This window comes from Saccostrea echinata, unplaced genomic scaffold, assembly GCF_033153115.1.
Source record: "Saccostrea echinata isolate AGI-Se365-2 ecotype Australia unplaced genomic scaffold, CSIRO_AGI_Sech_v1 ptg000014l, whole genome shotgun sequence".
Classification (NCBI taxonomy): Eukaryota; Metazoa; Mollusca; class Bivalvia; order Ostreida; family Ostreidae; genus Saccostrea; species Saccostrea echinata.
The window spans coordinates 18,629,332-18,651,276 of NW_026889763.1; the positions used below are offsets into that span (position 1 = coordinate 18,629,332).

At 33.8% G+C, this 21,945-nt stretch overlaps 1 protein-coding gene across 1 annotated transcript in view; it reads right to left on the reverse strand.

Annotated features, from left to right (window-relative positions):
- Positions 1-6,550: 6,550 nt before the first annotated feature.
- Positions 6,551-21,945, reverse strand: part of LOC133186900 (replication factor C subunit 1-like) — a 60,065-nt gene continuing 44,670 nt past the window's right edge. The window contains exons 13-23 of the mRNA XM_061322288.1: positions 19,339-19,442; positions 18,715-18,826; positions 18,267-18,499; positions 17,679-17,774; positions 16,202-16,300; positions 15,780-15,934; positions 12,065-12,182; positions 11,758-11,903; positions 10,016-10,229; positions 9,074-9,283; positions 6,551-6,888 (exon numbers count right to left, since the gene is read on the reverse strand). Coding sequence (XP_061178272.1) covers positions 6,799-6,888; positions 9,074-9,283; positions 10,016-10,229; positions 11,758-11,903; positions 12,065-12,182; positions 15,780-15,934; positions 16,202-16,300; positions 17,679-17,774; positions 18,267-18,499; positions 18,715-18,826; positions 19,339-19,442 — 1,577 coding nt within the window. The 3' untranslated portion in view covers positions 6,551-6,798. The remainder of the gene's footprint in view (positions 6,889-9,073; positions 9,284-10,015; positions 10,230-11,757; positions 11,904-12,064; positions 12,183-15,779; positions 15,935-16,201; positions 16,301-17,678; positions 17,775-18,266; positions 18,500-18,714; positions 18,827-19,338; positions 19,443-21,945) is intronic.

A 21,945-nucleotide genomic window follows, 5' to 3' on the forward strand; every position in this document is an offset into this window, starting at 1 on the left:
AATGGCCCTACTCTTCCCCGATGGGCCATGATTTGAACAATTTAGAATCTACAATACCTCAGGAAGTTTTCCCCATAAGTTTCAGCTTTCCTAATCAAGTGGTTCTCAAGAAGATTTTTACAGATTTTTCATATATATTTCAATGTAAAACTTTGATTCCCTATTGTGGCCCCACCCTACCCCTGAGGACCATGATTTGAACAATTTAGATTCTACAATACCTAAGGAAGCTTCCAAATAAGTTTAAGCTTTAATGGTCCAGTGGTTCTTGAGAAGATTTTTAATGGAATCACTTTATTTTTGCATTTTCTTGATTATCTCCCCTTGGAAAAGGGCTTGGCCTTTCATTTTACCAATTTAGAATCACCTTCACCCAAGAATGTTTTTAACGAACTTTGGTTAAAATTGGTTCTTTGGTTCTTGAGAAGAAGTTGAGAATGTGAAAAGTTTACAGATGGATGAACAGAGAGACGGATGGACACTGCACACCAGGTGATCAGAAAAACTCACATGAGCTAAAGAGCTTTTAGCTCAGTTGAGCTAAATGAGTATATATAAACAAAAGAGAGTCAACCAAAAAAGCCCAAAAGTAGTAAAAAATGCATTCTTGGAAATTGAATGGGCACAAAACCTATAGCTTGCCACAATGATGTTAACCTTAAATAATAAATGTTCATACAAGTGGAACTTTTCAATCATACTATTTCAAACAAATACAGCTTCAGTCTCATCAGAGTTTTCTGTAAACAAGTAAAGCTACAGTCTCATCAGAGTTTTCTGTAAACAATGTTTGGCCACGGCACATAATTTGGCAAAAAGTAGGAAAATGCAACTTAACAGTTCAATATGTTTTTGAAAAATTTATAAAATGCATTTAGTTTTCCTGCTTCAAAGTTTCTGAGGACATTTTCAAGAGTGTATTTTTACATTCTACACAATTAAAATTTATTAATTACATTTCCATTTAAAAAAAAAATAGTGAAAAAATACCAGTGTAACTCTTCTGTGTGGAAGATGAGATTTGTTTGTGGTATGTACCCTTAACATTGAGGATGTAACGGAACATAAGAAGGTACTGCCACCCCTTTCCGACCCCCTCTGATACAATAAATGAACTGTGAAGTTAGTGATCATGCTCATAAGTTTAAACCTCAGAAAATAGAAGTGGGATCAACTACCATGGAAGAGAAAACATCCCTTGTCGACCGGTCACACACGTCCAAATAAAATCGATTCAAATTCTATTATTTGCATCCCTTACTTTGACATCTGCCTTATACAATAATTGTAAAACTTTTACATTAATAAAATATGATGTAGTGTTGTAAGATTTTATTAATGCTACTAACTATAACTAGTAAGTGAGTGTTGAGTACGGAATTCTTAAGTTTGTCCAATTTGAGATTTAGAGATATTTAATGCAGAGTAAGCGTGGAATTCATATTTGGGATTTTTCAAAATGAAATGCAGAAGTTAAAAAAAATGAAAGCTATGTTTGGATAGCTAGGTATCGAAATGTAATATCCAATTCAGTCGTAAAAGATTAAGACATTACAAAATTGTTTTATTAACCTTTTCCTTCTTTTGCCATTTTCAAAGTTTACTTTTTTTTAATTAACAGCAGGACTACTAGTTCCAAGTCCACGAGTGCAATCATTCTTAAGTATGCAATTTCTCAGCATGTTATTGAACGCCCCCTTTATTTTGCATATAAAGCGAGGTGTCAAACGACTTTCCAAATATGGTGCTGATATTGCACGTTTTCAAGTTAGGAAAACAGTAAACAAAATCTGTTAAAACCAATCTTTTAAATTATTTTCGCACCTTATGTTACATCAGAAGTGCATTTTCAGATCTGTAAATGAATCAATTGTTTATGTAATGCAAATGCCCGTTGATAATGAACTTCTTTCTTTCCAATAAGAATTTATTGTTTAGAAAATTTTCTAAACTTTGATCCAGACTGAAAATAAATAATTTCGCTTTTATGAAACATTATACTTTTTTTCTATAATGAAACATTTATTTCATTACTTATAAAACTAAATTTTAAGAATATTTCTTTTATAAATAAGTCTACCTATATGAGCTTCAAGCGACAGACGCTAAGCATGATTTTTTTTTTTTTAGAATACCTCTATTTCAGTACTCAAGCCCAAAAGTCCATTGAAACAATACATATCGGGAGCGAGCAAACACGGACTTCTAAAAAACATCAGAGCCATTCAGAGGTGGGATCAGGTGCCATGGAGGAGTAGCCATCCTCCGTCGACCGGTCACACCCGCCGTGAGCTCCTTGTCATGATCGGAAAAACGGAAAAATCCGTAAACAATTCAGTGTGTAAATAATAGCCTAACAATTAGTATTGAAAACATCAGTCAGCATTTAACTTAATGATAGGTTGTATTTGCTGACAAGGTCATTGTATCGAGCATACCTCTTGCAAAATGATGACTAAACGAGAATGTTGATATTCTTGTTTCATCAACTTGTTTGTCAATAGTTTGCCAGTTTTAGAAATTGTTCGTATGTAGAGCATGCTCCTGCGTATCGAATCAACGGAGAGACATAAACCACTACGTCATTTTTATTGTCAGTACACTTATCACGGGGGATACTGACGTCATTTTCGGAGCAATTACGTCACATAAAATAAAAAAAGAAATAATATTTGCATATTTTCCTCCTCTTTTCATTGATATCAAAATCATTTACTTCTGTTAAACGGTTAATATTTTATCAAACCATTCTCATAACTTTTCACGCTAAACAATAAAAACAAACAAACAAACAGAACTTTTCAAGGCAAGGTCCAATTTAACTTTTTCTACGAAAATATTTGAATACATTTACATTTGACAATACAACAATAGAAACTCGGGGCGACCTGTCAAAGAACCTAAAATGAATTAATGTTTCGTACCTAAATGATGGATAAATACACAACCAACGACTGAAACAATGTTACTTGATAGAAAATGTAAAAAAACATTGTTACTTAAGTAGTAAAAGTTACAAAGTACTTTTCTCTTTAAAAGATTTACAAAAGTACAAGAGTTTAAAAATACTGCCGACAAAGAATGTGTAAACGGTTTGTAATTAAAAACAACAACATTACAATAATTGCAGGTTCAATATATTATGAAGTGTTAAATGTTAATGAGAAATTGTTTATTCACCTTCCTGGCTGACGTCTTAAAAATTATATCACCTACAAAACATGAAGGAATGAATATATAAATTTACGCTCCTGGAAATTTAAGCTCTCTTGGTCAATGACAGAGCAGTCTGACTGTCGACCCGTTTTTAAAAATGTTTGTCAGAATGTAAAGTCATTTGTCGTCAACTGTAAACGAATTGAGATAAATACATGCATGCTTCAAAATAGGTGCACGCCTTATTCTTTTACTTAATTAAAATAAATCTTTGCTTGCAGTCACTGCATGCAATCTATACACATTATAGCCTTATAAATATCTTTGTATATATTTATTTATACTAATAAAAAGTCCAACAAAAGAAATGTTTATTGCATCGGTCTAACAATTTTATTGTTGACCAGCCTGCCAGTCCAACATAAGAATTTTAGACTGCAACGTCACAAATAATAAATCGTCGTTCAATATCGGCGACACGGAAATAGCCGAAGTTTAGAGCTGCAAGCGTTGTCGTTTGCTATATGAAAGAGTATGTTTTGTGATAAATAATTTTTATGATACAATATAATAATTTTATTTTAAATTTTTTCCATTCTCTCCCATTTTTTTTTTTTTATTTTTCTTGATCAAAATTTTCCAAATAAGGTAATTGATTATATATTTATTAAATCTGTTCAAATGTTTTCATTTTAATTGTTCTATCTGAAGTGAAGGGTATAACAAAACAGTTATTGACTGGGTATGGGGCAACATATGATTTGTTGGACCTGAAGGTGAAAATGTTGCTCTTGGCCTGCGGCCTCTGGCAACATTTTCACCTTCCCCATACCCAATCAATAACTGTATATTGTAAGAAAGCTAAGAGATAATATGCGGTAGGGTCTCCCTCTATTTCAGGCAAGTTAAGCAACGGCGAGCCTGTATAACCCTTGGATGGGTGACACTCAGTATTCAGATATATAAATTTTAAAAGAATCTGTGATAAACGTATTGCTACTTTAGGAAGTTTTCTTGCTAAAAATTAAGGTACCTTACCAGGTATTTGTCCTAGATACCAGAGGATGGGATTTCTTACATAATCATGTAGAAAATTACTTGAATCTCTGATATAACAATTTTTGGTGTTAATATCATTAAAGACAGTCTTGAAAACAGTTAAAAAATAAAAAGATGTCAAAAATTAGAAATATTTTGGCAAACTGCTAAGAAATACAAAATCAGATTTTCAAGGAACGTGTTGTCAGACCTTAAATACACACTTTATTGGGCCGTCGTCAAGTTTTTGAAAAGAGGGTGCAGGGGAGGGTCTAGGAAGCTTATCTCCTCTCGAGAGTTTGGATTTTTTTAAAAATATAAATTAGTGCCATTATGGTGGTTTCTAGCGCATTCTTCAAGTTATTTCTTCAAATATTAATTGAGCAAAATAAAGCATGCAGTATTACTCTGAACAGAGATATAATCATCATTTTACGAATTTATTTTGTTTCAACTTAATAATTTAAAGCTTTTTTAATAAAAGGAGAGGAGGGGGGGGGGTGTTACGGTCGCACCCCCTTTTGCCGTCTTTGTTTGAAACATTTTAATCGAAAATAGAAAAAAAGTCAATGTATTCATTATATGATAATATATTCAGAAAAGAGAAAAACACCTACTTCATGTGAATAAACTATCAACTCTTCCGTCTTTGACCAGAAAATCTTAAAACTGATAATTTATCAATGTAATTAAACTGTAAACACATTATTTAACGAGAGTCCTATAGGCCACAATGCTCACCTGAGTCACTTTGGCCCTCCTGTTCATATAAATTTCCCTCTCCAATTCTATTAAAATTTTGACTCATTATTGTGGACAAAAATCTACTTAGGAGCTATGATTTAATAAAAGTAGAATCCACACAAACTGAGATGCTTCGATATCAGCATGATCAACATCACCTTGCTGTTCTATAGAAGACTTTTTCCTGTACAGTAGCATTACAAATATCTGATTTTTGCCCAACCCTAGCCCCTGGGCACATATTTTGGTTATATGATTTTGTGTGGTCTTAGCATTATTTTTATTCACCTTTTGTGGCCCCATCCTCTACACAGGGGCCGTGATTTGAACAAAAATGGATCTACACTACCAGAACATGCTTCCACACCATCATGGATTTGCTCTTAAGGAGTTTAAAAGATTTTTCCGTATATAACCCCTACTATAGCCCCACCGAAAAATTTACAATCTATACTACCTCAGGAAGCTTCCACATCAGTTTCAGTTTTCCTGGTCCAGTGGATTTTTACAGATTTTCCTAAATATTTCAATTCAAAACTTTGATTACCTGTTACAACCCCACCCTACCCCTGGGGGCCACGTATTGAATAACTCTCCACTACCTCAGGAAGATTCTAGCTAAGTTTCAGCTTTTCTGGATCAGTGGTTTTTTAATAAGAAGATTTTTCCTATATATTTCAATGTAAAACTTTTGATTCCATATAATGGCCCTACTCTTCCCCTGTTGGCCATGATTTGAACAATTTAGAATCTACAATACCTCAGGAAGCTTCCACATAAGTTTCAGCTTTCCTAGTCAAGTGGTTCTTTAGAAGATTTTTGCAGATTTTTGGTATATATTTCAATGTAAAACTTTGATTCCCTATTGTGGCCCACCCTACCCCTTTGGGACCATGGTTTGAACAATTAAGTATCTAAACTACTTTAGGAAGCTTCCATATAAGTTTCAGCTTTAATGGTCAAGTGGTTCCTGAGAAGATTTTTTAATGACCTTGCTTTATTTTTGCCTTTTCTTGATTATCTCCCCTTGGAAGGGGGCCTGGCCCTTCATTTTACCAATTTACAAACCCCTTCACCCAGGGACGTTTTGAACCAACTTTGGTTAAAATTAGCCCTTTGGTTCTTGAGAAGTTGAGAATGTGAAAAGTTTACAGATGGACGGATGCTGGACACCAGGTGATCAGAACAACTCACTTGAGCTTTTAGCTCAGGTGAGCTAAATAAGTATATATAAACATAAAAGAGAACCAAAAAGCCCAAAAGTAGTAAAAAATGTGTTTCTGGAAATAGAATGGGCACAAAACCCATAGTTTGCCACAGTGATGTTAAACTTGAATAACAAATGTTCATACAAGTAGAACTTATCAATTACACTATTTCAAACAAGTAAAGCTTCAGTCTCATCAGAGTTTTCTGGATTTTTTTTAAGTGTTCAAAAGAAACAGCTGATTTAAACCACACCAAGAGTGAACAACTTTTCCATCCACTAATCAACCCATGTCACTTTTTAGCTTTTTTCTATGTAAATAACCTTCATTATGATGAAATCTTAATACTGGAGATTACAAAGCTATAACCTATAAGTCTGTATCAAGTCTCAATTAGATGAACATAAGAAATCATCAGCAGTTTATTTAACGTTCCAAATCATTTATTGATAAAGATTTGAATCACATTGTACTTAATTTAGTAAAGATAACAGCCTAATCAAAGACATACATCTTCTAAATGTTTTTACATGGTATCATTACCATTTTTCCTTGAATGTCATAGTACAGTATTGTCAACAGTGGTAGAGAAATAGATGTATCACAACACCTGTCTAACAGATGAATCTTTTCTTATTAAGAGAATGTCATGTCAGCTTTTCCCTTTTCCCTTTCCTTTCCCTTTTCCCTTAGAGGAAGTTGATTTTGGTTCCTTTTCCTTTCCTTTAGGCTTTTTTGTTTGCTACAATGACAAAGGAAATTTTCAAAGAAAAAAATTCTTCTTCAAGCTTTGTATACAGTAAAGATGAAAAAATTAAATTTAAACATACAGGGGCTGCAACGTTATTGTTGACAAACCAAACAAGGACATGCGAAGTTGTTCCTGTAACATGTGTGATCGTTTTTGTAAAGTGAGAGATCATGTGTGAATCAGGTTCAATCGTTAGCGGTTTGAATCGTGCGCGATTGTGTGCCATGAACCATGCAAATTTGGTTTTGTCAGTTTATATCAGAATATAAATAGTAGAACAAATCTTTTCTTGTCTATTAACTATTTTAATATCGAAATAAAAGACAATCATTTTATAGAATATATACATATTTAATTCTTCTAATACTTATGAGGCAAGTCATGCAGTCTGTTGGATGATCTGAAATTGCTGTTTATTTATTTATTTATGTCATATAGTTTACTCATTTAATTAGTTAATTATTTATATAATGTTTTGTCTAATCATAAGCTCTTATAATTGTTTATTACACTTTTACATTCCCTTTCTTTATATCCATCAAGACATGAAATTATTAATTTATAGTAGTAAACAAGCATTTAAGATGTTAATTAAAATTTCATCAGTGATGTTCATCATTATTTTAAATCCCATCCTCCCCTTTTAACTATTTTGCATGAAAAATTGTGTTTGCTTTAGGAATTGTGATCATTTTCGTAACATATAGAATCGTGATGGTTTGTGTAGCATATAGAATCCTGATCATTTGTATAATGTAAAATACAAAACAATAAAAAAAAAAATCATTTAGGATAAATAATGTAATGTAAAGTTTTGTGACAATTTCACACGATTATGGTTGTTAAATTATTAATGTAAAGATTCTAGTCCGCAAGTTGTTATGACGTCCGCATTTTTTATTTACATAGTAACGTAGTCCGCAATTTTTACTTCATGTATAATCATTTCATGTATATTTGTTCTGATGACGACCATCTCTGGTCGAAACCGGTCAACCAAATAAATTTACTGCTGCATTCTCACGAAGTGTTGGTGATCTGTTTTATATCTTTTAATTTGTATAATGTGTAGAATTGTGATAGTTTGTGTAACGTATAGAATCGTGATTGTTTGTGTAACATATAAAATCCTAATTGTGTAACGTATAGAATCCTGATTGTTTGTGTAACATATAGAATCGTGATCGTTTGTATAATGTATAGAATCATGATCATTTGTGTAACGTATAGAACCATGATCATTTGTATAACGTATAGAATCGTGATTGTTTGAGTAACTTATAGAATCATGATTGTTTGTGTAAAGTACAGAATCGTGATTGTTTGTGTAATGTATAGAATCCTTATTGTTTGTGTAATGTATAGAATCATGATCGTTTGTGTAACGTATAGAATTGTGATCGTTTGTGTAACATATAGAATCATGATCATTTGTGTAACCTGTAGAATCGTGAGCATTTGTGTAACGTATATAATCGTGATTGTTTGTGTAATGTATAGAATCATGATTGTCTGAGTAGGTGTAGAATCATGATCATTTGTGTAACGTATAGAATCATGATCGTTTGTGTAGATTATAGAATTGTGATCGTTTGTGTAACGTATAGAATCATGATCGTTTGTGTAATGTATAGAATTATGATCATTGTGTAACGTATAGAATCGTGATCGTTTGTGTAGAGTATAGAATCATGATCGTTTGTGTAACGTATAGAATTGTAATCATTTGTGTAACATATAGAATCGTGATCATTTGTGTAACGTATAGAATCATGATCGTTTGTGTAGAGTATAGAATCATGATCGTTTGTGTAACGTATAGAATTGTAATCATTTGTGTAACATATAGAATCGTGATCATTTGTGTAACGTATAGAATCGTGATCGTTTGTGTAACGTATAGAATCGTGATCGTTTGTCTTATGTGTAGAATCCTGATCATTTGTGTAACGTGCGGAATTGTGTGTGTGTGTGATGGATTGTTCTTGTTTCAGGTTTAATAAAAAAACAATTCATGAGATTTGTGATCTTCTTTAAATTTACTGCTTCCACTTAAAAGCTTAGAAAAGACATGGTTCAACTGATTCATTCATTTTTGTAAATGAAAGGCACAAAATTTCTAAAAGCTTTCTTTATCAAAATGTTTACTAAATGAAATAAAATGCAAGATTGAAACCTTAATCATGGAGTCCATTTCTACGTCATCTGTTTCCTCCTTGTCACTGTCTGGGGCGGTCACTGGCTCCTCTCCTTCACCCTCACCCTCTAGACCGTAATCCTCTGTAGAAGCTGCCCCTCCCCCTCGGCCCTTCTTGGTCAGGGCACCAGTAACATATGGGGTCAAATGGACCTCCTTATTATAAGTTCTTGTAAAGGCTGCTTTTGTCTAAAAAAAGGTTTGAGATAGAAATAACTCACAAATTTTAGCAGGAATTTCTACTTAATAAAAACATTATGCAAATATTAATTAATATATCAAATTAAAGTTAAAGCATCTTAAGAATTAGAGATACCCTCAGATGTCACAACAGTTCCTCAAAACAAAACTTAACTTTGTGAAGGAGAGGGTCTTCTATAGGAAGGACTTAGTATCTGTATATCAAAGGATGATTATGGGCCAAAAACTTGGACATGAAATGGAATATGTATAATGCAATGGGAGAAAAGGGTGATGGGGGGGGGGGGGGGGGGGGGGGGTTAGCATCTTTACCGGTACTTGTAATTATGTCAACATGACAAGATAAATATGCTGACTCAGAGATTATATTTACTCTCCTATAGCTGAATCTGATACCTTCATACAGAGAATGACAAGGTTGTTTTGCTCTGGAATTTGTCTTAATTTGAAAACATCATCTGACAATTTATGATTACTGTAGATTCCTTATTTTTTGCTAGTATTTATTATCATGAGATGGTTCTTTAATATCAAATCGCGTGAACAATAATTCGCGAGCAGACAGTTGATCAAGAGATTTTACACGGATTTTAGCACCATAAAAATAAAATTTTATTTCGCACATTGTGTATCTCAAGAAATTACGTGATTATTAATTCCTTGTGTATATTTCGGAATCTACAGTATTCATGGCCTCTCCCCTTACTGTTACACACTGACCTTGGAGCTAAGTAATGACATTGGATCTGCACTGTTTGGCCATTTCGTGACTTCCAGAATATTGTCAAAGTCCTCTTTGATGATGTCATACTTGTCCATTAGATCTATGACATCTGGTATCCCATCATTCTCCTTGATCACTAATGGTGATGTCAGAAACTTCCTCATGTAGGGGAGATAATCAAGATTCAAGCTCAGTTTATTAGCTGATGTTCTACAAAATGAATACCATACATGTTATACTAAAGAATTCTTTACAAATGGGATTATTTCCTGACTTGCATATACATTAACTCTACTGGTTTATACAAAAGTATTTAGCTTTTTTACTCCATCTCTCGCCTCCTTCTTTTAAAAATCTACTGCTTCTCTACAAACTCTTTACTAATGGGATTATTTTCTCATGTGACTGACATACACATTAAAACTGACAATTTCCTAACAAATGGAATTATTTCCTGACTTGTGGCTAACATTACATGTCATACTAAAGGAACTGATATTACATGTAATACCAATGAAACTGACATCAGGGTTGCAAATAACCACTCACCCACTTGCAAATGCGAGCAATTTTGCCTGTGGGCGAGGATATTATTACCCACATGGCGAGTAAGATTTTTATCGGATATTTTCCAGAACCTTATGTGGTCTGGTTCCACTATTAATTGCACTTTCAGTTTCACTGTGTTCTTCCTATAAAACGTTTTCAAGACCCAGAATCGTGTCCTTCAAAGAATGAAAATTCATTTATGTATCAACAGTAGCGGGTTTTAGTCCAATTAAGATGCACACTGTGTATTATTCACAACAAGCTTTATATTCATTAATTTTCCTTCTGAATTAAAATAAAATGTTTTTTGATTTTTTGTTGCCACCTTGGGTAAAAATATTTCACATTATGAACTTTGAAAGTTGGTAAAGTATGCTTTCTGTCAGTAAAGTACTCTTCCTGCAAATTTTATGATAACAACATTGAATTCAAAATACATATCTTGAAGAGAATGAAAACATGGAATTCTATACAATTGGTAAATCAAAATCCCCAGGCAAATGAAATGAAAGACTGCGGACAGGAAATTATTTGAGATTATCGTAAGAAATAATTTTTTGTTACCAAGTGAACAATAAATTGTAGGCCCCAAAATATCAATGTGGGCTACTAGTAAAACCTGTGAAGTTGGGGGTCCACACGGCCCCCTAAGTTTAAAATGTTATTTGCAACCCTGGACATAACATGTAATACTAATGGGACATTAAATGTAATACCAATGGAACTAACACTACATGTAATACAAATGGGACATTATATGCATTACCCATGGAACTTGCATTACATGTAATACTAGGGGAACATTACATGTAATACCAAAGTGTAATAGAAATGGGGATCACATTACATGTAACAATAATGGAATTTACATTACATGTAATACTAGGGGAACATTACATGTAAACAAATGGGGCTGACTTTACATGTAACAATTATAAATAAATGTAATTTACATTACATGTAATAGTAGTGGGACATTAAATGTAATATCAATGGAACTGACACTACATGTAATACTAATAGAACATTACATGTAATACCAAAGTGTAATACAAATGGATATGACATTACATGTAAAAATAATGGAATTTACATTACATATAATACTAACGGAACATTACATGTAAACAAATGGGGATGACATCACATGAACCATTATAATGTAATTTACATTACATGTAATACTTACGGTAGTGACATGTGTGTTCTCAACTCTTGTAAAATGCGGTCAGTTTTGCTGGTGGTGGAATTTTTGCCCAACCAGCTTGGAAAACTGACCATCTGCTGTAAGCTTCCTCTCATATACTCCCCCGGTATCACACTAGCATACATTGCCTGAATCAGTAGAAAAGTTGTGATAAATGAAGCATTATATCAAAAGATATCTAAGAGCCTTCATGGGCAATTACATTCAATATTCAAATAAAACAGAAAGCTGTAAAATTTTTTTTTAAATTTAAGTACAAGATGGTTTGTAATAATAGAACATCTCTCACCGCTGTAGGTAGCAGACTCCAAGACTGGTTCCCGCGGATACAGCTGTCTAATGTATCCCCATCACACAGGCTGTCAGCAGCCCTGGCCAGCAGAGACAAATGTCGAGTTACATTACCTCTACAAAACAGGATATTTCAAAAGTATAGAGATTAAAAAAAATACAGGTAACTCATGAAGCTCAAATTTCAAGAGATTGCTGAAAAACTTTGATTAAGTGTTAAAAAATTTGCATTTTTCCAATTGGTTATAATGCATAATAAAATCCCTTTATTTGCCTTGGGTCATATTTTTTGTGATTTGAGGAAAAAAATTATGGTTCCCAGGGATTTGATTTTGTAAATGAAGTGTATAGCATTTCTTTTTTAGGGATTTGATATTGTAGATGAGGTGTATAGAGTTTCCTTTCAGGGATTTGATTTTGTAAATGAAGTGTGTAGAGTTTCCTTTCAGGGATTTAATTGATTTTGTAAATGAAGTGTATAGAGTTTCTTTCCAGGGATTTGATTTGTAGATGAAGTCTACAGAATTTTCTTTCCAGGAATTTGATATTGTAGATGTATTGTACAGTTTCTCTCTGTTTTAAATTTGATCATTTCGTGGAGGACATGAATTCAGGAGTCTCTTCATATCATGAAAGCAATGAAAATTAGACTCCTGCAAAAATTTGTGATTTCACGGAGCATGTGTAAAATCATTTTCACAATCATATTTTTCATTCTTTTAAAAATATTTGTAAAAAATTTACAGTGATGACTAACTTTTTTCACTAAAAATATAACATTTATTGCACATAAAATGCATTTAACATCATAGAGGTAGTTGATTAGTACATGTAATTCACACTTTTTTCGTTATTAAACCATATGAAATTTTAATGCTCTCTGATTGGTCTAGACTGTCTTTCCTTGGGTGTTCCTCACCTCAAGTTCACCTCAAAATAAAGTACCTGGAGGTTTATTCACATTTTCCATCTTGACAAACCATATATTAGCTAACATCTTTATCAACAAATCAAATCACACAATTTAAAGGATGAACCTTAACACAACAGACGCTAGTATCGAAGAGGCAAAACTCCTTTATCAGTTATTAGTTAAGTATTTATTGTTTTTAAAATATATATTGTTTTCCACTTTCTAAACAGTTGTTAAACTGTTGAAATATAATTATGACGTTTTATTACACAACACACTATGAGTGATTATATTTGCTGGAGACAAAAACAATAGTGTGAAAAATGGAACGGATGGATGCCAGACATCAGGTGCCCAAGGGTCTTAACGGTCACCTGAGTATAATACAACACTGTAAAGGATCCATACAAGTATAAAACAAAATTAACTGAAACACCAAGCAATGTTGCCCGAGAATTTCAAAAATCTGGTAAAAATACCCTAGCTTATTGTAATGTGTTAGACCTGAGTGATCTCCTTAGGATCATACTTGGTTTTCCCAAGTCTTACAGGGATGATAATGAATGCAAAATATACAAATCCAATGGACACTTGCCTATTGTGTAAGGTATTCAATATATACAGATATGTCATTTGCCTAGTGCTACAATTCAGTACACACAGACTTGGGTATACAACGTGGCTATTTACCACTTGTCACTAATTACAATAAGTCACCCTGACTCTATGTGATTCTTTGTTCACTTTGATAAAGTATAAGACAACATCCAGTCTCTTGTCAACTTTGACTGTACCAGTGATAAAATCTCATCTACTGTCAAACAGATCACCACAGTATAAATATACTGTCTACAATTACAACTTTTGCTAAATATATAAATAATCTTTTCATGTCAATCTTTTATATTGATTTCCTGGCAAGAATCTGACTTTGAGCATGCTCATTTTAACCATTCAATTATATTTTGTTTCTATATATATATATATATATATATATATATATATATATATATATATATATATATATAACATTCTTTCTTGTATTCTCATTCAATCAAATAACCTATTAATTAAATTCTATACAAGGATTTCTTGTTTAACAACATTCCTAGATTAACAACATCTAGGAAAGGGGAGTAACTCTCATTTGCTTCACTTATTACAATTGTGTACTCTGTTTGCCTCCTAGGTACCCAGGAACAAAGAAAAGGCAAATTTACTTATAATTATATTTAATACATTTACATTGATATTATTGCATAATTACTATTGATAATTATAATAATTTACAATTAATATTGCCAATTAATCAATAGAGCCCCACCCAAGCACAAGAACCCCTGAAGAGGCACCCTTTTTGATAATAACTATGTACATGTATTTAGTTTGTTTGCTTAATACCAAGGGACAAGGGAGAAGATTTTCATAGCATTAATTTATTTTCACTATATAATACATAAACCCCCACCTCAAGGAACCCCTGATCTAGGGGCCATGACTTTCACAATATTTACTCCCCTTCACCCATAGATGTTATATGCCAAAATTGGTTGAAATTGGTTCAGTGGTTCTAGAGAGGAACCTAAACATGTTCCAAAGTTCATGACCGATTGACGACAAACAACGTACGATAAAGGATGAAAATAGATAGCAAAAAGGTCAGGTGACCTAAAAAACTCACTTGAGCTTTCAGCTCATTGAGCAAAAAAAACATTTTGTTTCCTGAGATGCATACCTTTGTATGTGTTTATGATTTAAGATTTTTTTTATCAACCACTACTTTTTATTTTATTTCCCTAATTATCTCCCCTTGTTTGAGGGTTAAATCTCTATCTTTAATATAAATGAAAGCCCTTGGAGCAAGGATACTCTGCCACAAATTTGCCACAAATTGGTCAGGGGTTTTTTAAAATATGGCCCATATTCCAAAAAGTTGATGCACACTGCACAAATGACCACAGCATTAGGTCTTTAATCCTTTGGTTCTGAGGAGCTACTCCGTAAACTTCAGGTCTTGAACAATCTATGGGTGTATTTACAAGCTACGTGACATGTAATTAATGCCAACATCCAATTAACCAATTTAACATAAGCGTAGGGGTTCACATGTCACTATAATTAACACACCTGTGAGAAAGCTTGCTGTCATCATCACCTATAGACTGAGTGATCACAAGTAAAAAATAGAACTTCAAAAATACTTCTTGAGATCAAGAGTTTTCAGAGATTCAAGATCCAAGGTTCAAGATCCAGAATAAATTTGCTTGTTAAGGAAAAAATCAGGACCAGGGCCTGACTTCAGCAGATTGTGAACTTCAAAAGATCAAAGTTCAAATAATCTCAAGTGACTGTAGTTATTAAAGCATGGATTCACAAAAATGGAGACAATCCTTAATGATATATTGTTTGTCTTTTGTTTATTACTTCCACAACCATACAAATGGAGGACACTAAAGAACTTTTGCTCAAATTAAATTGTCAAAATATATCTAACTTTGGATTCTTGTGGGCTATTTTTTCTTGAAATATAAACTGAAGCTACCGATGATAAATCTTTGGAGAGAACAAATAAAGTTTGTCTCTTAATTATCAATTTCAAGAAACTGAATACCGAAAGCCTAAGATAACTTTTTAACTCACTTTATATATTCTACTGATTATCTTTTTCTTTGATTTGTGGAATCATTAAAAGGGCTTTTTCTAAAAGAGCTGAAATAGGACTAAAAGTCAGCATAATGAACCTCAAGTATTGGCATTTTTAAGAGAAATTTATATAAATAATGCAGTAATAAAATTTTACTTTGCAGCATATGGAATAACATGGATGTAGTTTTCCTGTACAAACAGTGGACCAATGTTGTAGTCTTGGAAATACAGATCAGACTTGTCGTTGATGGTCATGCCTGCTGTTTCCTCTCCACCCACAAACACCTTACGACAAACATCAAAAGGACCCTACAAATAAATTTACTCACTGATATTTTTTTTATTTGAAAAAAATTTCCTTTTAATTTAATAAAAATGTATTTTCAAGCATCTGACTGTTGTTTTTGAGGTATATACGTGTAATACATCTCCTCTCATAGATATCTGTGTCTTCAGAATTCTAACTTGTTAGGCAAATGTTAGAGGACTTTGTCTTGTTTGAGTTACAAATTAACTGGACACAAGGACAATCGGAGAAATGTGAACACTGAGCCCTGACAACACAATTCTACTCACCAATTTGAAGTCCTTTTTGGCATTACTGGAGTCTTTCTTGGCCTGATCATAGGTCAAACTTTTTTCTCCAGCTGTCCACATCAATAAATTATGTAGAACCTAACAATAAAAGAATTCAGCTTCAGCAAAATGCTCAAATGTTTAGGGGCTGACAAATCCCACTGCCTGACGCCCGGGGCTAGTGGATTTTAGGGATTGGCAAGTGAAACTTTATCAACCATTTGCCCGTGGGCAAGTGGTTGAAAAAAAAACAAGATGTGTTTGTGAAACACTGATGCCCCCGTATGGCAGCTTATGGCAAAGGTTAAAGTTTCTTCAAATGCAAGTCAAAATCCAGGCTAAAAGATAAAAAATGTTGATACCCAAAGAAAGGTCTTGTCTCGAGGAATACAGCTGTGAAATTTGAAAGACCTAGATACAACTGTTCAAAAGTTATGGCAAAGGTTAAAGTTTTTAAAATAAAAGTCAAACGTCAAGGTCAAGGTCAAAGTGGTTGGTATCCAAAGGAAGATCTTGTCACAAGGATTACATATGTGAAGTATGAAAGCCCCAGCACCAACCATTCAAAAGTTATGGCCAAGGTTAAAGTTTTTCAAAAGTAGGTCAAACTCCTAGGTCAAGGTCAAAGGGTCAAAGTGATAATTGGTATCCAAAGGAAGGTCTTGTCGCAAGGATTACATATGTGAAGTATGAAAGCCCTAACTCTAACCATTCAAAAGTTATGGCCAAGGTTAAAGTTTTTCAAAAGTAGGTCAAACTCCAAGGTCAAGGTCAAAAGGTCAAAGTTGTTGATATCCAAAGGAAGGCCTTGTCACAAAGAATACACATGTGAAGTTTGAAACCCCAAGCACCAACTGTTCAGAAGTTATGGCCAAGGTTAAAGTCTCATAAAATTTTGCAAAAGTGGGTCAAACACCAAGGTCAAGGTCAAAAGGTCAAATATGATGGTACCCAAAGAAAGGTCTTGTCACAAGGAATACACAAGTGAAATATGAAAGTCATAGCTCCAACCAATCAAAAGTTATGGGCAAGGTTAAAGTTGACAACAGACAGACAGACAAACAGACAAACGGACAAACAGATAAACAGACAAACAGACAGACAGGACAAAAACAATATATCCCCGGGATCTTTCGATCCGGGGGCATAAAAAATTCAATATGGATGTCACAGATTTAAAGCTGGGCTTAGGGGCTTGCATGATCTACTCAGTAATTGTCTCCCTATTTTTTGAAAATATATAAATACAGTATTAGTTTATGGTGGGGCAAGCAAAAATTGATGCAAGGCAAGTGAATTTTGACCATGCACTTGCCCTTGGACAAGTGCCTAAAAATTTTTATTCGTCAGCCCCTGGATGTTTCTCTCAGTGAGACGTAATCATTAATCTTATCTTTACCTCATTTCATTTCATCCTAAATCTACATTATTTTGTTAGAATCAGTGTTAATTTGACATCTATTCGCTAAGGTCTTACCTGTCTAATGTCTTGATTGGCTGCCATAATGATTTCATTCAGTGCTGGTGGTGGAATTTTTAAGCCCTCTTTAAATGCTACAGACATCATAGCTCCCTGAAAACAGATCTCATCTTGATGAACATTTCTTTCACTGGTGTGTGATCTCAGATTTATTTTTATGAAATGATGTGCAGGTAAAGAAAAATTATTCAAGTCAAAAATGAGAAAGCGATAAACATCCAAGTTATTTATGGTTATTGCTACAGCTGCCACTCCACTGGGAACAAGAGGGTCATGTACCCATGCAACATGATTTTTACAATTTGTACAGAACAATAATTTCCAACATTACATTGCATCAATGCTCAATTTAAAATGATTTTAAATGTTATAATTCAATTTAAAAATATGATCAACCTAACCCCACTCCAAGGTCTAAGCCCAGGGATACAAATTTCATAATTTTCTTTGACAGATTTTCAGTTCAAAATTCTCCTTCCTTCAAAGATACCAATTGATACTTGTTCATATTGACAAAATGAAGATGAAAAACAAAAGTTATATTACAGTAGTCAACATTCTGATCAGTAATTGTTAATTTTTGACCTTGATTTGCTCCAATCGAGGCCTCTGGAAGCGGAGATCAAAGCAGTAGTTGGAGAGGGTCCTCATCTTGGGACTATTTCTGTCGTTACACATACAGATGATTGGGATATGCGATGACTTGATCAGGGACACTAACTCCTGCAGACCTCCGCGATCTTCATTTCCTGCCATCCCGTCCACCTCATCCATTACCAGACAATGCTTATGTCCATGTGTTGTGCTCTTAGTAACTCCTGTAAAATAAATTTTAAAACTTTTATCTTGCATTAAAGTCATCTTTACAAAGCTAACTTAAATTTGTGACTTCAGTACTTCATTTGTTGCAGATTTTTACTTGGAATAAGTATATGTATCATAATAAACATCTTGGCATGCTATCTCCCCTTTGATAATTTGAAACTAATCAGCCAAGAAGAAATAAGGTTTTAGGCAGTCAAATTTCACAGACCTAGATAATCCACTATAGTTGTATTGTCAAGTGATTCTGCGACGACTTCCTTCAAACTCTTCTTTGATCGTGTGTCTGATGCATTTAACTCTACATAGGAGAAACCTGCCTCCTAAAAAAGAACATAACTATAAATATATCAGCAGGGTTGTCCCTAAGACCCGGGGGCTGGGGAATTTCTCCACATATAAATTGTCAGCTAATACCTCGGTTAACTTTGGACATCTTTTGTGGTGCTAACCAAATAAATCATGAGATTCATTTGACTTTTTAAGTTGATGAGAATGCAAGCATAATTTACAAATAAAATCAAAGTTCAGGAATGAGAACTCTGTACTAAGTTTGAAAGGCTGAAATTAAGCATATGTTTTGGAAAAGTCAAATAAGTTTGAAGTGTATACACAAATACATGAAAATTAAAAAACCAAGACAAACTGTATTCAGAAACCTCATTTGAATCTTAAACTTTAAAAAGAAAGGAAAAATGAACCCCCTACTCCATCCTAAGCCAAGATACATAAGACACCTATCAAGCAATTGTGAAATCATGAAATATGCTGGCATGAAGCTTCGTAGTTCATGTCCTCATGAATTCTCAAAAATTAAATTCATTTCTTAACTAACCTGGCACACTAATGTAGCTGTGGTGGTTTTTCCGATCCCTGGAGGACCTGATAGCAGGGCAGCTTTGAATCCAGACCCATCATCATTCTTACCAAAAAATTTACCTGAAACCAAACATATTCTTTTAACTAACCACTCTCCAAATTAATGCATTTACATTTGTGTTAACTACCTATGTTGAAAACTGTACATGTCAAATAACTTCTCAAACTTAATTTTCCTCACATAAAATACAATTTATTACATTTTCAACAGAGAAAAACTGTAATTTATTTACTGAATAAAAGTGATATTCAGACACAGTGTGAAAGAATACCAAAATGGCATTCTCACAGTGTGAGAATATCAGAAGTGGGGCAAAACTTATGATTTTCCTTCCCTTAACAAAGAGTCTTTTTTAAAAAATCCCTGGCCTTTTATAAGATAGAGTAAATGAGCCATCCTGACAGAGACTTATAGTTATTCTGCCAAAGTTTTTCCAATTATGTTGCTAAAAATCCATGTTAATAGCATTTTTCAATCTCGCAATCGCAATGACGTCTCAACCGCTCAATTATGACGTCACAGCCTAGTGTTACCAAAAGACAGAGGCAAAGGGAAAATCAAAGAAAATGTAATAAACAGACAAGAGGCCCAAGGGCCTTAACGGTCACCTGAGTATGATACAACAATTTCAAGGATGCATAGAGTATAAAATGAACTGAAAGGTGAAGCTTTGTTGCCCAAAAGCAAGAAAAATAGGGTGATCATGATCAACAAAATAATTGGTCTTAATATTCATTAACAGTTCATAAATTAGGTTCTAATCTGTTCCTCATTTATCACTATCACTATACAGTATATTAACAAATTATCAATGCTTCTGTACTATTTTAATCCTTTGTTGAAATCTCTTACATTGGCATCTCTTGGTCTTTGATGAATATTTAATAAGACAAGTTATTTTTGTCTCATTTTTATTTATCTATTACTTACAAGTCTATCTGATCATTAAAACTATGAAAGTACTTTTTGTATTATACAATAAAAGTTTTTGCATAATTCTCTTATTCTATTTACCTTTCAAGTACATTATTTACAGTGATAAATTATCAAAAGTAAATGGCAAAGGGGAATAACTCCTCTCAGTAGAATACAAACTAATAGAGCCCTGGCCAGGACCACAACACTTGACCAAATGGTCCAGATGTTCAAAAATCTGGTAAAAATTCCCTTCCTTATAAAAACTTTTACTCTGTTTGCCTCAGATATGCCCAGGTGCGGAGAAGATTTTTAAATAAATAATGCATTTTTACTACAGATTCACTATATTATCAATAGAGCCCCCCCAACCCCCCAAAACACCAGAGCTTCTGACCCTGGGACCATATGTTTGGTCATCATCACTTTGTTTATCTGCTTAACACTAAGGAGCAAACAGGATTATTTAATAGAATTAATGCATTTTCACTAAATTATCAAGAGCCCCACCCTCACACCAGCACATCTGACCCAGGGGTCATGAAATTCACTACTCTGGAAGAAGCACACTTGCTCATCATAACTATACACTTAGCTTCTTTGCTTTTTTAACCAGAAGAAGAAAAGAATATTTTCAAAGAAATTTTGCTTTTTCACTTTATAATCAATAGAAGCCCCCCCCCCCCCCCCCCCTTTTCACCAGAACCCTTAAACCTGGGGTCATAAAATTCACAATTTTGGAAGAGGCATCCTTGTGTATCATAACAATGTACTTTAGTCTGTTTAAGCAATACCCAGGGGCAGAGAAGAAGATTTTCAAAGAAATAATTCACCTTCACTATAGGATCTATATAGCCCCGCCCTAGCACCAGAACTCCTGTCCCCGGGGCCATGAATTTCACAATTTTGGAAGAGGCATCCTTGCTTATCATAACAATGTACTTAGTTTGTTTAAATAATACCCAGGAGTAGAGAAGAAGATTTTCAAAGAATTAATGCATTTTCACTATATAATCAATAGAGCCCCACCCTAACACCAGAACCCCTGACCCAGGGGCCATGAAATTCACAATTTTGAAAGAGCTACTCTTGCTCATCATAACTATGTACTTAGTTACTGAATTTAATACCCAAGAGCAGAGAAGAAGATTTTCAAAGGATTAATGCATTTTTACTATATAATCAATAGAGTCCCACCCTAACACCAGAACCCCTGACCCAGGGGCCATGAAATTCACAATTCTGGAAGAGACACTCTTGCTCATCCTAACTATGTACTTAGTTAGTTTATTTAATACCCAGGAGCACAGAAGAAGATTTTCAATGAATTAATGCATTTTCACTATATAATCAATAGAGCCCCGCCCTAACACCAGAACCCCTGCCCCTGGGGCCATGAATTTCACAATTTTGGAAGAGGCACTCTTACTCATCATAACTATATACTTAGTTAGTTTATTTAATACCCAGGAGCAGAGAAGAAGATTTTCAAAGAAATAATGCACTTTCACTATATGATCTATATAGCCACGCCCTAGCACCAGAACCCCTGACCCTGGGGCCATGAATTTCACAATTTTGGTAGAGGACTCAATGCTTATTACAATGATGCCAACAGTTTGACTGCTTGATGTCCAGGAGTAAAAA